The sequence below is a fragment of the Vigna umbellata genome, chromosome 6 (genome assembly GCF_029865625.1).
Source record: "Vigna umbellata cultivar VRB3 chromosome 6, Vumbellata_1.0, whole genome shotgun sequence".
NCBI classification, from domain to species: Eukaryota; Viridiplantae; Streptophyta; class Magnoliopsida; order Fabales; family Fabaceae; genus Vigna; species Vigna umbellata.
Window position 1 is genome coordinate 4,350,355 of NC_142170.1, and position 20,179 is coordinate 4,370,533.

Consider the following 20,179-nt stretch of genomic DNA (forward strand, 5'->3'; position numbering starts at 1 on the left):
AATATATTTTTTTAGAGATAACCTCTCAAAATGAAATGGGACCTTCAAGTGCTGCTATTAATTTGGATGATTGAAGCTTTGCCACAATTTGTTAGTTATCTAAAGTACATGTGCGTAAGACTATAACCTTAATGCTTTGTTTTTCATGTTGTTTTGTCTTGGAAACGGTACACAAATGCTCAATATTGTTTTACAATGTTGTGCTATAGGATGATTCATACATTCAAAGCTACATAAGCACCATCAGAGTTGATTTTGTGAGTACAATATAACACCTTTTTAACTTGTCATTTCTTGCTCAATTGATCATTACATTTTATTTTGTGTAGAAAATTTGCATTGTTGAGTAGGATGATGGGAAGACAATTAAACTAAAGATTGTATGTATGTATCTGATTGACTTGATATTATTTTTCATAATAGAACTCCCTCGAAGAAGCTTCTCCTCTTGTTTCCTACCTTTTCTAAAGATTGGGATTACCAAATATGCATAACAGTTGTATTACCAAATATGCCTCCACTTTGTTCCTTTATGTTTGACCTCTTTACCAAGCTTATACTTCATTAATCTGGATGTTCTATAATTGTGTATACTATATATACCATGTTTCTCCTTTTATGAAACCAAGTGGTTGGTATCTTTTGTCTTTAGTGGAATTAGGTTAAATGCATAAATAAAAGGAGGGGATAGAGGCATGGGCATTCTGTTTGGTCATCATTTGAGAACTGGGCTTTAGCTCTATTGTTGAAAGGGAAAATCCTTAGAAGGAGAATTTTTCCGTAGCTTCTTTGTTTATAATTCAATAAAGATTACTAAAGTTTTTTTTTTCCATCTTTATATTTCTTTCTCTGAAAACTGAGAAGCCACTTCTAGGTTTCTTAACAACTGGAAAAGGGTTAGTGGAGTTTTATTGTATCCTTTAACATCGGGAAAAGGTGATGGTGTTGTTTAAAGACTCAAGACAGTCATGCTTATTATTTGAGAAAGCCTTTCTCCCCTATTAGCACATGAGCACCTTATTAAGTTTGTAATGAAAATTTAGGGTAGTGTATGCACATAATTGTGATGGTTATTCTGACTCCGCTTGTGGACTGAAGTCCAGGTTCATTGCTTCTAATCAAACGCCAAAATGATTCAATAACATTTTCAGTTTAATTTTTTATTTTATATTTTTTAATTTCAGAGAGGGAGGTTCTGTATTTATCTGCGTCAGTCTCTGATGCAACACTCTGTTGTTTTCTTGCATTATTTAGTATGTGATCAGTGGTATGCACAATTATTTTTTTGCATAAATTATTTAATTTTTATGTTTATTTTAACAGAGCTATAAGAAAAATGAAGAGCAATTCTGAGTCGTCTCTCTTGGCTGCTGTAAGATTCTCTATAGAAGAGAAGATTCTCGAGGTTGATGGAACAATCACAACACAACCAGTCCTTGAGCATGTAGGAATATCAACCTGGCCTGGTAAGTGTGGGAAAAGGATAAATTTATTAGCTATGTTTCTTAAGCGCATATTATTATATATACTTAGTGATAAAGTAGGAGTATACATTGTTTATTCTTAACTTTTCTCTGTGGCATGATGCACTTCATTTCGAAGCACTTCGTGTTGTATCATATGATAAACCAAAAAGATACTACTTGTCAGAAGATCTTAAACAAGTTGTTAAACCTGAGTTGACTGGACCATACGGTACTCGACTTTTTGACAAGGCAGTCTTCTATAGTTCATCGTCCCTGTAAGTAATTTAACAATTATAACTGCTGAAAATTTATCTTGTTATTAACTTTCAAAAGTACTTCTCTTGTAGATCAGAACCTGTTATACTAGAGTTTCCAAGAGTTTCCAAAGATGAAGTGCTTTGGAAGGCTGTTTTAGGAATTTTGCGTTTACAAGCTATTCAAGATATTAGTTCCCTGATTCCTGTACTATGATGCTCTTCTCATGTTTAATTTATGTGATCAGCTTCCGGGTGGAGACTTGGTATTAGAAACCCTTGCAAATATGGCAAACAGAAGAGAGTCAGATCATGAGAATGATTTCAAGGATGGTGGTAGAATGCATTCTATCTCAGCCTTGGACATGGTTTCTAACTTAGGATTTGTATTTGGAACAAGTTCAAACAACTCAAATGAGAGCAGGATTGTTGTGGGTGAAATATCTGTTGGAGAAATAACTGAATTGGAAATAGCGATTAAAGAATCTAAGAACAATCATAAAAAGGTTATATTTGCTACAGTTGATGGTGTTAAAGTTGACGGTATTGACACTAATTTAGCTGTCATGAAGGTACTATTTTATTATGCTCTTTATAACCCTTTAGTCAAACTGCTATACATTTTAGGAATTGTTTGTATTGTTTTTAAGCTTTCTAAATTAATTTGTTATTAGCAGTGTTAAAATCAGATTTTAGAACCAGTGTAGTTTTATTAATGCAATTTTACTAGTTAGTGTTGTATAGTTAGTGTAGTTCTTGGTTAAAATTAGTATAATTCAGTTCAAAATTAATATAGTTAGTAGTTCAGTTCAGTACAGTTTGATAAAACAAAAAATAGTTCAGTTCAGTTTTTCTGAACTATTTTTTAGTGCAGTTCAGTTTTTCTGAACTAATTTTTAGTTCAATACAATTTTTAGTAGTGCAATGCAGTTTAGTTTGATTTGCCTACCCCTAAACTAAACAATCCATGCAAAGAAGCAACTAAGTATTTGTTTATGTAAAACAATCATTAAATTCGTGAAACAATATAAAATAAATCAACACGATAATAATGCTCAGTTGTGATCTCCCTTTAGAAAAAAATTGTCTTCCATACTAGGAAAGTTAATGGAATGCTTAGGAATGTTTTTTGTAAAATGAAATTACTTCTTGCAATAAAGACTTCCATTTATCATCCCATAGTTTGCAATGGTAACTTTGTGATATTAACCAAGTTTATAACATTGATGATACATTTTTTCATTAAATGCAATGTGAAGGAAAAATCAAATTCCTCTAGGAAAAAGAGACATTTGTTTAAGCTCTTTGATACACATATTATCCACCTTCTTTTATAATTTCAAGAACATAATAGATCAATCAAAGTTGCATAATGTGAATCCCAATGAGTATCAACAACTCATTTAAGGCTAATTTTTTTTTAAACCTTATCCTGTAGGAATTTCTTCTTTTCCTAATGCCTCTCTAACATTATTTGCTTTTCACGAAGCATGTTATGTCATTTGCAAGATCTCCCAACAACATTTACTAAATTGGACACCAAATTAAAAATAGAGATAACTTGAATGTGATTGTTTGCTATAGCAACTAATGTGAGTTGTAATTGATGATCAAAACAATGTACTTAAAAAGCAAATGAGTTGTCCTTTAAGATTAAACTTTGAGACCACAAAATTCCCCTTGCATGTTGCTAGCACAATCATAACCTTCTCCATGAATTCTTGATATACTAAGCCTATGTTTACAAAATAATTCATCAATTGTTATTTTCCATGATAAAGTTGTAGTATCTTTAACATCAACCGTAAAAAAAAAACACTTAACAATACTTTCCTTTTTTTGTTAACATAGCGCAAAGCAACATCCATTTACTCCTTGTTTGATATGTCACGTGCTTCATTAATAATGATAGCAAATAATTCATTTCCAAGATTAGTAGTAATAGCATTAGTGGTTTTCAATGTAGCAACATTAACAATATCCTTTTGATTTTTTGAGCAATTAATTGATATGTTCAAAAAGCATTTTCCAAGACAAGATGATTTATTGATTCATTGTGTTCATCAAGAAATTTAAGAAGTTTAAGGAGTTAAATTGGTTGATTCATCATGACCATGAAAAGCTTACTTTAATAGAAAATAAATGCAATCAATTGACGTTGTCAAACTCTTTTGATATAAGTCATGAACTTGTTCAAATTGCTTAGATATTGCAACTTCAATATATTGATTTTGATTCATTAAATCTTGACCATTCCTCCAAGAAGTGTTATGAGTACTATTAGGACCTCGGACACAAGTTAATGGTCTTTCCTTCTTATTCCAATTTATGAATCCCTGAGTAACAAATGTATCACCTCATGATTACTTTCTAAAATGAGGCTTAAAAAGATAAGAACACAAGTAAAATGTAGCATCGTTTTGTTAGCAAAATGATGAAGATGAAGTTTTGATGATGTCTAAATCAAGTCAAGAGAAATTAAGATTCAAGAAGATCTTTTGAAGACTTGTATTGAGATGAAAAGCTTTTGTAATATTTGTAATTTTGTGTCTAGGACTTATGTTCTTAGTGGTTTTGATTCCATGTATCTTAGAATTATAAAATTTATGTTTAAAGTCAAAAACACATTGAATTAATCAATTAGACCTAGAATTAATCCATTAATCATAGTAAAAACTGAATACTCAAATTGTCTATGGAATAATAGATTAAACTACCATTTAATCGATTAGTTAATCAATTAACAAGTAGATCAATCGATTAAATTTGACCGTTGGAGTTTTCTAGCCGTTGAACTAGTTGTTACACTCAATCTAATCAATTAAAAGCGTAAGAGAGTTAGAAAATGAAAAATGGAAGAGTCTTTGCTTGAGTCTATAAATAGACTCTCATTTCCCTTCAACAACAACTCTTCCCTTGTGCTCTAAAACTCAAAAACCTTTGAGAATTGTGTGTTCTTGTTCGGCTTGAGAAACTTGTGTTTGTGGAGCTAGTGAAGTGCTACTACGGTGACAAAGGAATAGTCGGTTCATCCTTTGTGCATCTAAGGAGGTGTTTGGAAGAGGAAGTCATCCTTCGTGAAGTATTCGGAGGAAGTGTTCATCCTTTGTGAAGATTCAAAGGAGGTATTCATCGTTCGTGAAGTATTCGGAGGAGGTGTTCGTCCCTTAGTGTGTTTAAAGGAAGTGTGTCTCATCTCTTATGGCTTCAAGATATGTGTTTTCTAAACTATTACAAATCGTATCTGTGTGATTGTAATTTGTATTAGTTTTGTGATTAATAAACTGTTTATCTTGTTTTGAGATAGACGACTGGACGTAGGATTGATAAGATCCGAACCAGGATAAAATCATCTGTGCAAATTTCTCTCAACCTTACTTTCTCTATTTATTATTATTATTATTTGCTTAATAAGCTTAATTGAGTAGAAATTTTAAAAGGTACCTATTTTTATTAAAGAGTTTAGTTAGGAAGATAACGCTGCCTCTGGAGTAGGCTTTGGAGGAAGATAACGTTGTTGCTTAGTTTAGTAAGGACTCTCAGTTGTCCTTATTATTTTGAAATACTCTAGTATGTCTAAGTTTTAAATTATGACTCATTTTGGGATGACTGTAAGCTTAACTACTTTATTTATAGTCTACTCTAACTGTTCTCTTTTATTAAAATGTGGACTTACTATATTATATGCTTCTATATAATCTGGGATGTTACATTTATGCTAATTCACCTCTTCCTCTTGGTTTGTTATCCCATGCTAACCATTCTGTTGCATATGTTAAACTCCAACCAATTGCCAAATTCATTAAACTAAGAATGACCGAATCTTTTTAAGGAGTTTCCAAGTTTTCTTTGATAAAAATTATATTAAGTAGGTTGACATGGTCTTCTTTTGTAAGTATGTTCTTCATACATTATTTTGATCATTAGGATATATGTTCAAATTTTAATTTGCCTTCATGGAGCAAATGACAAGTATTTCAAATTAATTTCAATTTGTTAGAAACTTGATTCATAAGATTTTGATAAAAGTTATTGCTCATTTGATAATTTCCTCCTAAAAAAATCTATCCGTTGTCTATTTACCGTTTAAAAGAAATTAGTTATTCTAAATTTAAAATATCCATAAAAATCTATAAATCCATAAAAATATTTAATATATGTAATTATAATATTTATATATCAAATTTAAGAGAGAGAAAAAGTGTAAAAAAGCACATTACTAGAGACACATTTATAACCATTACCTAAATCATCTTTTGCGTCCTTTGTTTTGGTTGCTCTTGCAACCTCATGCTCATGAATGCTGCAAACATGTGGGAAAATTCAAAATAGAAGGGAAAAAACCATCACTAGAAAATGTGAAGAGTAAAAGGAACAAATAAGTAATTTAATGTAACGAAAGAGAAAGAGGAAAAGTAAAGAATACTTTTATGGGATGAGAAGAAATGAAATGTTGAAAAAGAAAAGAACTTATTTTAGTTAGATAAAAATAATAATAAAAATTAAATATATAACTTTATTGTATTTGTGCATTTTCAACTACACAGCATAGGTTCAAATATATAAAATTAGAAAGAAGTAAAGTAATTTTTTTTCAAATACTTAGTAATAATTTTACAAAATCAGATGTATACGAGAGTGTACAAGTAAGTCCGACTAATTATAATTATAAAGAGTGAAAAATTTAAAATTTTAATTTTTATACTCTTATATTTTTATCATTTTACTGTACATACTATAAAAAGTTAACATATCAATTTTTTTTAAATACCAAATTAACATAATTTTATATTGTATTCATTTTCCATATCAAATAAATAACTCTATTGAAGTTTTAAGTCCATTTGCACAAGACATCAACCAATAATTTAGCCTGACCTTATTTATTTGCACACTTAATTAATAACCATATATTTATATTTACGAAAACGATAAAAAAAAAATCTTACTTCTTTACTCTCTTCTTCCCTCCAAATATTTTATATGTGTAGCTTTTCTTTTTTATTTTTACAGTTTTAATTATTATATTTTCATTTCAACTTCCAAGTAAACCGAATTTCTGAAGTGTTACTCAGTGAGAAATATACAAGGATTAGCCATGACATAAAAACTCTTTAATACCAAACCTAAAGGATTAGTTTAAAAAACTTCCTTATTACGTAACAGTTGTGGCAGAGTAAACAAAACCCTAGTGCCTGACACAGTGTGCCCAGTGTCACAAGAAGTTATCGCCGACCATCACTGTTGCAGGATTCTGATGCCCAAATTGCTTTCTTTCTGCATTTCATGTTAATGTGTTAATGTCAGTGGTTCTGGTCGTTACAGGTTCCAATCTGTGCTATTCTTCATCATATGTTCTGTTTGGACAAATGTCTTTGTTGTGGATTAGATTTAGGGTTTAGTGTTATATATCCCTATTGTATCATACCAGTTTCAGGCTTTAGCTTATATGTTATTCACACTTTTCTAATCTATCTTTTTTCTGTTTAATTTATCATTTATTGTATTGTTTTTTTTTATTTAATTAAGTTTTTCTGGTTTTCTTTAATTAAATTATTATGTCAACCCACTAAAAATGGGACGGATTGATTCATTTTTCCCTGCCCTATTTTTTGGGACGCCAATGGCAGGCTTTGACATACTTTGTTAATGTTGTCACTGGAGGAAGAAGCTATAGCTAAAGTAGCATAAACCCTGACTTCCCATGAATAAGCTTGTGTCAATTCTTACATTGGGCGTAGGTAATTCGGCTAATAATGTTTTCATTACTTTTTCGTTTTCTTTTGGTTCAGTTTAAGGACTTTCTGAGGATATGATCTATGGAGCTTGTGTCACAGCTTCCAAGTCACAGTAAGAATTTGTTTGTTCTTTTGGTTTTTACTTTAAAGATATTTGTTATAGCACTGAAAAAACCAGCTTTTTTTTCTGATATAAAGCTGTAATCCGGGAAGAATGTTGCATGATATACTATTTTTGGTCTATAATTACTTGTCCGGTCTATAATTGCAACTTTTGTATACTAGTTTTGAGTTTTATTTTGCCCTGAGGATTGTTTGGTCCAATGTGTCAAAATGTTTTCTTTTTCTTGAAGAAAAATGCAGAAGTTTGCAGTTTTAATCTTAATGTTTATAGTTTTAGTTGGGATTTCTGAATTAAGCAACGAAGGTTAGAAGGAAGGAGTTTTTTGTGATATTTTTCCTTTTATGTCTGCATCTATAAGGACGCTTCTTCTTTTTGCAGGATTTTCAGAACACTAGTGTTGCATAAGTCATTGAATTCTCGTGTAAAATTCTCCTCCAAGTGCTTTCCAAGCAACATAAGAATGGAAAATAATCTTAATAGGAGCACAGAGGGAAACAAAATGGAGTCTAGGGGTGCCTTGGTTGTCCTAGAAGGTCTGGATCGTTCTGGGAAATCTTCTCAGTGTAGCAGACTAGTGTCCTTCTTGGAGGGACAAGGGATCTCTGCTGAACTATGGAGATTTCCCGACAGAACTACAAATGTTGGGCAAATGATATCTGCTTATCTTAGTAACACATCTCAGTTGGATGATCACACTATTCATCTCCTCTTCAGTGCTAATCGTTGGGAAAAGAGGTTTCTACACTTTTTTTTTCTATTTCTGTCTTCTGTTAAATGAGTAGCTATATTATTTTTATGATTAAGACTGAATAATTTTAGGCATATCTTTTAATTATTTTGGCCACTCCAACATATTCAGTCAAGATCCACCTTGTGGTAGTTATGACTTTGATCACTTTGAAATGTCATGACTTACTGTTATGTGTAGATCCTGAAACACTCTGCTTAATAGCTGGTATTGCGTGGGGTCTTCATTGCTGTTATTTTTGCAAGTACTTTTTATGACAAGTAAAATACTAAGCTTACATTTCAATATCATCAAACAAGTTGTTTTGTCCCTGCAGGTCATTGATGGAAACAAAACTGAAAACTGGAAAAACTCTCATTGTTGACCGATATTCTTATTCTGGGGTGGCTTTCTCATCTGCCAAGGGACTTGATATTGAGTGGTGCAAGGTAAAAGATTTAACATAGTTCTTTATTTTTCTATTGGCCACCACAAAACAAAAGTATGTGTGCAACATGAGGATTTCCATTCTAGTACAGTTTAGAGTTTACATAATTACTTATATTCTCACCAGTATTGGTTAAACAGTGATTTTTTGTCAGGCCCCAGAGATTGGTTTGCTGGCACCAGATATGGTAGTATACCTTGACATATCTCCTGAGGTATGCAGAACTTCTTGCTGTGTGAAAAGTGCTTTATTAGTTTGTTTTAAGATGGTCATTAAGCTGTTTTATTTGTTTTATAAACTATTTTTTTGTCTAGATTAGTTTATTTCTTCTTGAAGGTAAAACAGTTTGTACACCAGGAACTGATGCTTATTTTCTATGAAGTCTCTCTGCTTCCTTTTCTATGTTCCATGCTGTTAAGATCTAAGATTTTAAAGTAAAGAGGAATTGGGGTTTGATTTACGGAAGTTTGATGTGTTACTTTCATACAGAGAGTGGTTCAAATTCAAATATGTAGAAATTCTGTATCTTGTTCCTAAAATTCATGCATCTAGATTTCCGTTTTTTCACAGTTATTTAGCTAGCATGTTGTAGCTTGGTTAATGCATATAACCATTTTTGGCCTATATACAATTTTACATTTATATTTCCACACAAATTAAATCAGAAAGCTGCGGAAAGAGGAGGGTATGGAGGTGAGAGATATGAAAAGCTGGAGTTTCAGAAGAAAGTTGCTGATTGTTACTCAGTTCTTCATGATGTATCCTGGAAGGTAATTAACTGCTTATGTGGCCTTTCCTCCTGAAATCAACAGTTTGCAATGCCTTATATGTGTTCCTATTAGTACCATGCCATGATTAACCACACATTCTTAAGCATTTTCATTTTTTTTTTGTATTTTTGCCTTCAAATTCCACCGGTTTGAAGCAGGTTGTTGATGGTTGCCAACCCATGGAAGATGTGGAGAAACAGTTGCAAGAGATTGTACTTGATTGTGTAACAGAATGCCGGAAGGGGAAGCTTCTTGCCACCTTGTGGTCGAAATAGACACACCTTGAAAGAGATGTTATACAATAATAAATTTTCAAGATATATTATTTTGAACACCAAAGCCCAGTTTTTTGGAACTCTGATTGGTTCTTTGTTGTGTGCTATAATAACATTGATTTGTTTCCCTTGCAATTTGAAGATGGCCTGGGAATTTCTCTTATGCTCAACTTGGAAGGAATGAAGAATTCCTCTGCAGCAGCTTTGTGCGTCTCTGATGAGGTCCAGATTCCCTCAAGAATATATTTAATGCTTGTGGAATTCGTAGGAAAATATTTTGGTAAAAGCCAAATTAATTTATCTATGAAAATGTTAGCTCTGTTAGTTACTTTTTGGTATATTTTATCTCACATATAGTCTGTATGTAACTACAGTATATCTACTGTGTTTTTGTGCAAAAGTAAAAGACTACAGTGACTTTGGTTTTACAAAAATAATTGTATTAGTATAGAATTAGAAATACTAGTAAAATAATAGTCGGAACAAAGGATGTTTTCTCGCATTGACACTTGGGTAGCCTTTGTCTTATCAACTTCAAACTACATATGCCTTCTCAACTTCAAACTACATGTCCTTTCAATATTTTTTTTATTCAATTATCTTGATCTTTAATTAGGAGTGAAAGAAGACGGAGGAAACGCATTAGAACATAGAAATATAAAATGAGAATAGAAAATCCGAAGAATATTTACTTTAAAAATTGGAGTGGAAATTTTTTTTAATTGTTAGATATATTATTTTTATTTTATATTTATCTTTTATTTTTAATAAATTTGTTATTATTTTTTATTTGTATTTTATATTTAGTAACTATTTTTTTATTATAAATAAAAATATTTATGTATATATAAGGGAGTTTAATTTTATATTATTGTTTTTATTATATTCAACATTTATTAAATAAGTTTTTATTGTTTTTGAAATAATTAGAAATTGTAAAATTAGTTTGTGCTCGCCGATTGGGCGAAAGTTTTCAATTTATTAGTTTGCTTTGGGTTGTTTTGTCTAGTCTATTAAATCGGTGGGTTAGAAATGAGAATATTTTAATAAATAAAATAAAGAATACTTTACCTTTATTAGTTGGAAAATGAAGAAGTCAGATTGTTAAACTTTTCATGATTGAAATTTTTGGACTAATTAATATATGATTTCTAATACAATCAAAACTTAAGTTAAATGCAAAAAAATCATGATTATATAATTTTGGTTTTAAACCTGTTGTTGAAAATGGTCTTAATTGAAAAATCGTAAGTCTTTTTCGTTATTTAGTCAAAAACAACGATAAAATTTGATAACGTGGTTTGGAGTAAATATGTTGAGCTAGATTATTTTATTACATGGAAATAATTAAATTATGATGTGGAATTTAGTAAAGTAAAAGAAAATAAAAAAATAGGAAAATTCTGGAAATTTCAGCCCAACAACATTGAATAAGAGTCTCTCGTCCATAACCTTAACACCCTACCCCTCCCTCACCGCTTTCTCGCCGCTGCACCTTTTCGCCATGCTTTCCTTCCCTGTTAAGAGCTTCATCAACGCCACCCTGAAGCAGTACACGTCTGCCTTCATGCCTTCGTTCAGGTTTTGGTCGTGTTGTAACCCAAAATCGAAGATCTGTGTAGGTACGCGAGACTACGTGTTATCCCAATCATCTACATTGGTGTCCCCTGTGGGAAGCTCGTGTAGCCACCTTCCAAAGTCGCCATTCGCCATGTACTCGTACAATACACGTTTTTCTTTACTTAAAAATTTCACCAAATTAATAAAAAATATAAGGTTTAATAGCCTATTTTGTCCCTAGTTTTGCTGAATAATGTCAATTCCGTCCCTATTTTTAAAAGTGCTTGAACTTGAATCTTACTTGGTAAATTTTGCGTCAATATCGTCCATTCCGTTAAATATGCACAAACAGCGTTAACTTTTTTTTTCTCTCTTCTGCTCCTGTGTAATAGCAAACTTTTCTCTTTTTTTTGTTAGTGCGTCAAATTGATTGTCAGCTTTTTAATATCACATCATGATCCAGTCATTGTTCCTACTAAAGTACTACCTAACCAAACATTTTTCTTCTTCTTCTTATATACAAAGTGGGACCCACACTTTTAATTTCACCCAAATAAGAACCACTTTTTCATAACAACCCTGTATAAACCTTTCATACAACCTTCATTCTTCTTTTCTTATTTACCAATCATTCTACTCTTCTTTTATTTTCTTCCCTTTATTTTCCTTTTATTCTTCTTAAATTCTTTCTCCCCCTATCTAATAATTACGTAACAAAAGAACACTCCCATGCAGTAACAATTTTGCACCCAATTCCAATTTAAAACCCAACCACATCTCACACCACCCTCCATTCCACTAATGTAATCATTTCAGTACTTCAAACTCTTTCTTTCTCCAACATACTCAACCACTCTCTTCTCATTCTCACTCTTACTCATTCTCTCTGCTCCAGCTAAAACCCCGAGATGACTTCTTCCATGCAAACCTCACTTTTTCATTGCCACCAACCCTTTCTTTCACCTTCTCCTCTCGCACTTACATATGCACATCCCAAGCCAAACCGAGGAGAACTTACATCTCTGTGCATGCAAGGATTCATCATGCCACACCAACAAAAGTCACTACTCCTCCTAACCATTCCCATAGTAACTTACCAAGCCTTCTTTCTTTCCACTTGAACACCAAACCTCTCCACTATCCACGTGATCGCATAGGAAGGACACCCCAACATCTACATACTCCCTGCATATTACTCACTAAAGTTTCAACCCTAACACTCCATATTCCAACCCAACCCTCATGCATTCATGCATATAAGTTCCCAGAAAAAAGAAAACTCGAGCAAGATACCAAGTACCCATCATGATTACTGTCACACTGTCAATGGGTGCGAGTCTGTTTGTTTCCAATTTCCTTGCTTGCGATGCACGAAGAGACCCTTTTGATCGAAACAACTCAGAGGTGTTTGGGGTCATTTTCTTATTGTTACTAAGTATAAAATTCAACCCTTCATATTCAGCCATACTTCTCTACTTCTTCTATCTCACAGTCTTCATTCATATAAAGAAGAATGGCCGAAACCAAAAAGGGATTGGTAATAGAAATCGATCTTGGCACAACATACTCCCGTGTTGCAGTATGACAGCAACAACATAATAGGGTGCAGATCATTCATAATAGAATTATATTAGTTTAATGAACTTTCTTATGCCTTAATTTTTTTCAATTTTATCTTACACTTTCAATAAACTTATTATAATTATATTATTTATTAATAATAATAAAATATGAAAACAACCTTCCACAGTTATAATTATACTATTTTATGAAAACAACCTTTCAATAAACTTATTATAATTATATTATTTTATTATTATTTATTAATAATAATAAAATATTATTTATTATAATTATATTATTTTTTTCTATTTTATCTTACACTTTCAATATACTATTTTATCTTACACAGTTATCAATATCTTAGTTTTACTATATAAAAACAACCTTTCAGACATATTAGGTCTCATTGAACATAGTGGGGTTTTGTAAAATAAATAAGGTTGGGGTTGGCTAGTTTTATAAGAAAGGAGAAAGTGAAATAGGTGTGGTTTAAATAAAAAGAAAAAACAGATAATAAAGAGGGTAGGGTGGAACGTGAATTTAAAAGAGGGTGCAGAGGAGAATGGTCATAGAGGGGTATTGGGTTTCATTGAACAACCACTAGTTTTGAGTTTGCATGCAGGAGACAACCCATCCTCTTAGTTAGGCTTGGAAGGCAAAGACACGCTTAGCTGCTAGATTTTGGAAGAGAAAGAAATAAAGATTATTCATGGTGAAGCACTTCCTGAATGCAACATATACCGGTGAGGGAAGAGTGAAAATTTGCATAGAAACATTGATTGAATATGGGACCCACGGTGTAAGTAAGGAATAATGGGGTTTAATAAAAGTGTGCAGAGTCTTAATTTTTCCTTTAAAGGTTTTATTAAATATTTAGAGGTACAACCAATAATCAAATATTCACATGATTTTTTTTAAGAGAAATTTTCTATGTGGGTCCCATTCCGATTTAAACCATCTTTGAAGGCTCACTTTTAAGTGAGGGACTCACGTAATTAATGGTACAAACACTGACAAAAGGCTGCATTACACAGAAAAACAGAAGAGAGAGAAAGAAAAGGTTAACACCGTTTGTGATATTTAACGGAAGGGACAATGTTGACGCAAAATTTAATAAGTGAGAACCAATTTCAAACACTTTTAAAACGAGGTACTTAATTGACATTATTCAGCAAAACTGGGGACAAAATAGGCTATTAAGCCAAAATATAACTATTCAATTAGAAAATAAATAATCTCAAGTGAATAAATAATCTCAAACATAAGAGAAGCAAAATATTTGTATGAATTTTGTATTGACAGCAAAAAACATGTATCAAAGGAGAGATCTATAATACCGACACTAACACCAGAAATAATCTGTATGAATTTTGTATTGAGAAGAAAAAAATACTTCAGAAACTAAAATGAGCAATAGCTAATATGACTTATTAGCAATTTAGTGAACAACATGGAATTTAGTGAACAACATGGATTGTTCAAGATTAATCATACTACATTGTCCAATTAATGAGACTATCAACATTTTCTTTTTCATGATTTCTGACATGATGAAGCAACAAACGTTATCGAATTAGTCAGACATACAAATGTCAGAACAAAGAGATGTTTCAAACACATTCATTACCAAGGATTGTTGCACTTGCATCATGAAGTATCCAGCATGTTTCACCTTGATTAAATTAAAACTTACAATTATTTGAACTTAGTGCTAGAAGTGCATGAAGTTTTCATATAACAAGAATACAAGATGATATTTAGTCATCCAATGGAGTCACTAAGTTATTGAACACATGGTCTTGACTTGTAACTAAACTCAATTTGTCTGAAAATAACCACACATGAACAAGTATTATCTAAGAGTGCCATTTACCATCATAAACATTGTTGTCCAAACTTTGGGATTTTGACGTTTCCAAAATAAATATAATTCTCCAATTGTTGTTAAGATGTTTGTCACGTTCTTGAGAATTGTCACCATGACAACATTTATGTATTTCAAACTGAAAAGAAAAATGATCCATAAGACGTAAGTGTAGATAGGAGCCACAACCATTGTCTAACACAGAGAGTAGTGGAGCAACAACAACATAGAACTAGTCCTTTCAAAAGTGTCTTACTAAGCAGGTTCAACATGTTCTTTGATGTTAACAAAGAAAATACCTATATATGCCTGAGACAAGCATGCCAATAAAGACCACATTGACAGGGATCCAGACCCTGATCAACCTCCAGCTAAGCTTTTCAACTGCAATTCTACCAGAGAGAGCCAAAAGAACAACAACAAGAGTAATGATAAAGTTCTGGAAAGTATAAGGAAGAATAATGAGCGCATAATTGTTGATTTTTCGTTTACAACAGGCTTCAGGAAAGAAGTTAGGCAAGAACCTCTTGCTAGGCTCTTTTCTTACAGTCTTCTTCAACATCAGGTTCCTTAGTATTCCTACTTCTTCCCATCTTCCCGTTGAAGCATAGAGATTAGACAAAGCAACATAATTGTCATGTTAGAAGTGGACTTTAAGCCTCACTCAATCCCACAAAATCGGCTTGTAGGGTGAGGTTTGCACCCACTTATAAACTATGAATTGACCTTATCTCTAGTTGATGTGGGACTTCCAACACACCCCTTCACGCCGAGATATATACATCTCGAGCTTGGGATTAGACATTTTTAATGGGTGGTCCGATAGCGGCCCGATAGCGGGTGGAACAATATGCCCAACAAACAACAAATATCGCTAGGATAGGCTTTAACCATGGCTCTGATACCATGTTAGAAGTGAACTTTAAGCCTAACTCAACCCCACAAAACTGGCTTGTAGGGTAAGGTTTGCACCCACTTATAAACTATGAATTGGCCTTATCTCTAGTCAATGTGAGACTTCCAACAGTCATCATTTTCATACTCAATTTCTAGAAGTCGGTGACCCACAGTTTCAAGTGAGAGAGGAAAAGGGAAGGAACATTGATCTAGGCATTGGCTGCGGCAATATGAAGCGAAGAGTAGTGAACGAGACAAGCGCCACCACAATCTCGTGTCTTCGTTCCTCTTCCACTGTGAATCATCTTCTTTGCGAACTTGCAAAAACTAAATCGCGAGAATCGCGCCCCCCCAAATCGTGCAACCACAAAGGCCATGGAGCATCCAGTTCCATCATTATGCACCTACAATCATAGATAATCCAAAACCAAAAAAACCCAGAGAAACGCAAATTGAAACCTAACTCCCGAGTATGCAAGCTTCTCAAAACCCTAAATCGTGCAAGAATCCCCTGTACATTAAAACCCTAATTTAGGTGGGGAATTACTTTTTTTCTTTTTCTTTTTTCTTTTCTTTTACTTAACCAAATTCGACGTCATAATTTAAATTTTATTTCCACATTTAAGATCACACATATCAACATGTTTATTGTGCAATATGTCAACAAATCTTGAAGTCGTTTCTGACCATTTAACGGAAAGGGCTTAATTGTTACGATTTTACAAAATTTTGGACCCAATTGAGATCGTTTTCAACAAGAGGACCTACTTGAGATTCCTTAACAAACTCTATACTGGAAAGACACGACAAATACACAACTATCAGGTCATCCTAAGAACGAACTCCTCTGATACCATTAATATAACATCTCATTTTAATAGTATAAAACTACTAAATAAAATGTTACAAAGATGATAAATAATAAGAAAATCTATAGATTTCTTAAGAAAAAGGTTTACACTTGATTAACAAAAACCTAATTATGTCGCTGCTTCACCCTCACCCCGTGTTGGATCAACTGGAAGGACATCCCCCTAAGCTCACACCATTTAAGGTGATCATTGCAAAAAAGAAAACACACATAAGTAGACAAAGACAAAAGGGTAAACTAATATCAAAAGAATAAAACATGGAATTCACAAACTATCATATATTATTTCACTTTGAAACTTAAGAACAACATCTAAACATATAATAACCTCTTGACTCAAACATCCAGATACATGCGTTATTCTTGAGCTATAGAGGGTTGTGCACTTATAGTGGTGAAACAATTGGCCCATCCCAAGCTACCACACAAGGTTAGTCCATTAAACAATGCCTTAGGTCAAGGTAAAGCCCCTAGATTAGGACTTCCTACTACTCTCACCACATGCCTCATCCTCTCTACTTGAGAATGAATGACTATTAGAGTGTCAGGATAACCTTGACTGAGCTCCTACAATAATACATACACTAGTGGAAACAATCATCAAGAATTTTCCCTTGGAACTCTTTTGAAACCGTACTTGACCACATACATAACTTCATTCATAAACCATCATATAATTCAATATATATTAATAAACAAGCTTTAAAGTACCAATACCGCACTCAGAACGCTCAACGCTAGCATTCTGGCGCACAATGACACACTACTCGCCCAACGAGACTGACCCGGTTCCCAACACTCAAACCCTACTGTAAAAGTGGCGTTCAGCATCCTAGAGCCTAGTGGCTCTCTGTATTGGCAACATTGAGTATCGTCCAGGGTCGCTCAACGCTATACAAGATGACAACAACTTGTTGTTATGATTTAAATGCACATTAGACTTATCCAAATGACCAAATAGACTTCCTTGACACTAGGATTGATGCAAAAATATGTTTATTAATTAAATTGAGTACCCCTTTACTCATTTTGTCAGAAACAAGATGCACTAAATGAACCTAACTAATCCTTATTTGTTAAACACTGTCTACAAATTGTCTAACCTTTGCAAATAACATTTAACACAAATTGCAAAATTGTTTTTCAAACTTTATTCAAAGCAATTTATTGTTTAACTCGGGGGAAGTTAAACAGTTTTAGCCAGTTGGCTAATGTAAAACTAGGATTGTAAAACTAGGAGTTGTGAAAGTCGTTGTAACTTTTTAAAGTTAGTGGAACCCTTTAAGAGTGCTTAGGAGAACTGGACGTAGCTTAGTTGGAGTGAACCAATACAAAAATGAGCTTTCATTTGTGTTATCTTTTTATTATGTTTACAATACTTTAAAAAATCCTTTAGTACTAAACACTATCTACAGACTCTTTAACCCTTGTAAACACCACCTAACACAAATTGTGAAAAGTTTTTCAAACTTTATTCAGCCACCCCCCTTCTCCTCCCTTCCTTTGTAGAGATTGCATGTTACTTCATAGAAACGTAACTATATATTATAGTTATCCAAAATAATTATACTAAAATACAACAAGCTTTACATCAACCTACTTTAAAGAACTAAAAGTTGGCCACAAAACTATAACTACTTTCAAAAGATATAAGTTATACCTAGCTTCCACGATCTTATATCTATACAACTGCATAAACATCTTCTTCTTGAGGTAAATCCTCACCTATTTCCTCATTTGATCATATCGAAAAAGGCGATCATTGTGAAAGAAGAACAACAAACACAAGAAGCACAAGCAAAAGAAGATAAGTTAGTTTATAAAAGAAATAATCATATAACAATTAAATTGATTTTATCATAAATTAGTGTATTTTAAACATTCATAATGGTTTTTAGACTTAATTATCCAGATCTAGGCATTGATATATGATTCTTAATGGTTATTGCACTTGTGGTGGCCTCAACTATTTTGTAGAATCATTACCAATGAGTTTCACCATATAACACATAAAGTTAGTCCCTTTAACAATTATAAGAACCCTGGGGTCGTTCTTAATGACATGACCTACTGCGTCTCTCATCATATAACTCATTCTACTTTACACGAGTCTTGAATGGATATTAGAGTATAAGAATAAACCTCTAGTATTGACTCCTTACATCAATACATACACTAAAGAAACACCACCATAAAATCTCCCTACAAGATTCCTAGAATCATGCCAAACTTATACTTTCATCCACAAATATGATTTCACATCAAATTCCAAATACCAAACAATCACACATATTTGTATTAATCCATATTAAGTATTATAATCTCCGTGATTAACTACAGATATTATATATTTATATACATGCTCATATCCATTAACAAGCCCATCATTACCATCACAATTTCATAGATCATTATACACATGCATATTCATCAATTAATCCATTAACAAATCTATAAACAACCATACACCTTCTCTTATTTCAAAGGTCAAACAAAACCACAAATAAGAAATATTTTTCACAAAAGAGAAACCTAAAATAGGACAAACATAAGAGACTAACCTTTCTAACTACAGACCTCAAATCAAATATTCCACCATTGAAAGTAACAATTCTTGTGTCTAGGACTTTCTATCAAAATTTTAGCTCGATCCAACGATAAATAAAGTGGAAATCCCATTTTTTCTAAGATGACGCAAACCAGAAAATAGTATTCCGCCTAATGCTGGAAAAATAGTGTCCAGCGCTACAACCCCCTAGAACCAATTCATTTGAGTGTGCTCGATGGTACAAAAGTGACACCCAATGTCTCTAAGATAGTGGCGCCCAACAACACTACCATAACACTTAGGTATTAGAAAACTTAGACTTTGCATTTTGAGTTTGATTTGAGTAATTTGACACTCTTTGAGCCAATTCTTAGTGTTTAAACATTTCATTGATCATAAGTTTCATGTTCTTTAGCTCAACCAGTGCCTTATTACATAATTCAAATATCACTGACACATTCTCAACAAGTCATCAATCAATTTTAAGCTTTACACAAACTTAATACACATTAACCATGATTCTGAAAAAAAAAAACAAATAATTTAAGTAAAAACATATTTTATGTAATTCAACCTAATTTAACAGATTTTGCATTCAACCTAATTTAAGTGAAAACCAACCCTTGAAGTAAACTAAGCATGCAATTCCACAATTCATAATACAACTCATCACCCATTTTAGTAGGTCAAAATGAAAATTCATAGGAAATTAGTTAAGTTAGTTTCCCTCACCTAAAGAAGAGTATCAAAACTGATCAACGACACCCACGAGTCTTTTGACTCACAAAAGCTCGAAATCAACCTAGAGACAACATAAAAATAAACGAAGAGGAGCACATGCAACCCAACAAGGATTGCTTGCAAAGTCAAAAACAAATTGACCATCGAAGAACGAAATTTACGACTTATCCAAATAGAGTTTTTGTTCGATTAAAGTTGAAAATTCTTCGCGATGAACATAACCCTAACCTTTGATCACATAGAAGATGGACTTTTAAGTGAGAAAGTTGAAACAAAAGAGTAAAATTGTAGAATGAAAGAGTTGGAGAAACGAAGGCACGTGTTCCTTTTTTT

At 32.6% G+C, this 20,179-nt stretch overlaps 2 protein-coding genes and 1 pseudogene across 3 annotated transcripts; 2 read left to right on the plus strand and 1 right to left on the minus strand.

Moving 5' to 3' along the window:
- The first annotated feature begins 665 nt into the window (after nucleotides 1–665).
- LOC148196612 (uncharacterized) lies at nucleotides 666–2,416 on the plus strand. Its single transcript, XM_088093455.1, has 3 exons — nucleotides 666–1,466; nucleotides 1,603–1,741; nucleotides 1,814–2,416. The coding sequence occupies exons 1-3, from the start codon at nucleotides 1,337–1,339 to the stop codon at nucleotides 1,935–1,937; spliced, it is 393 nt and encodes a 130-aa protein (XP_087949581.1). The 5' UTR covers nucleotides 666–1,336; the 3' UTR covers nucleotides 1,938–2,416.
- An 802-nt stretch (nucleotides 2,417–3,218) lies between these two features.
- LOC148196613 (uncharacterized) lies at nucleotides 3,219–3,803 on the minus strand (annotated as a pseudogene).
- Nucleotides 3,804–6,864: 3,061 nt separating this feature from the next.
- Nucleotides 6,865–9,936, plus strand: ZEU1 (P-loop containing nucleoside triphosphate hydrolases superfamily protein). 2 transcript variants are annotated; one of them, XM_047309420.2, is made up of 7 exons: nucleotides 6,865–7,045; nucleotides 7,351–7,461; nucleotides 7,961–8,317; nucleotides 8,647–8,758; nucleotides 8,912–8,971; nucleotides 9,423–9,527; nucleotides 9,686–9,936. In XM_047309420.2, exons 3-7 carry the CDS (start codon nucleotides 8,043–8,045, stop codon nucleotides 9,800–9,802), a joined length of 669 nt encoding a protein of 222 aa, XP_047165376.1. In that variant the 5' UTR covers nucleotides 6,865–7,045; nucleotides 7,351–7,461; nucleotides 7,961–8,042; the 3' UTR covers nucleotides 9,803–9,936. The 2 variants fall into 2 exon arrangements, with proteins under 2 accessions (XP_047165376.1, XP_047165375.1); XM_047309419.2 differs by lacking the exon at nucleotides 7,351–7,461 and adding an exon at nucleotides 7,513–7,570.
- Nucleotides 9,937–20,179: the final 10,243 nt, after the last annotated feature.

What these genes read in the sequence shown, in the direction of transcription:
- LOC148196612 (XM_088093455.1), top strand. Translation starts at nt 1,337, where the DNA reads ATGAAGAGCAATTCTGAGTCGTCTCTCTTGGCTGCTGTAAGATTCTCT. An exon ending in AGGAATATCAACCTGGCCTG is followed by an intron (nt 1,467 to 1,602) that starts GTAAGTGTGGGA and finishes TTCATTTCGAAG; the next exon opens with CACTTCGTGTTGTATCATAT. An exon ending in TTCTATAGTTCATCGTCCCT is followed by an intron (nt 1,742 to 1,813) that starts GTAAGTAATTTA and finishes CTTCTCTTGTAG; the next exon opens with ATCAGAACCTGTTATACTAG.
- ZEU1 (XM_047309419.2), top strand. Translation starts at nt 7,533, where the DNA reads ATGATCTATGGAGCTTGTGTCACAGCTTCCAAGTCACA. An exon ending in GTCACAGCTTCCAAGTCACA is followed by an intron (nt 7,571 to 7,960) that starts GTAAGAATTTGT and finishes TTCTTTTTGCAG; the next exon opens with GATTTTCAGAACACTAGTGT. An exon ending in GCTAATCGTTGGGAAAAGAG is followed by an intron (nt 8,318 to 8,646) that starts GTTTCTACACTT and finishes TTGTCCCTGCAG; the next exon opens with GTCATTGATGGAAACAAAAC.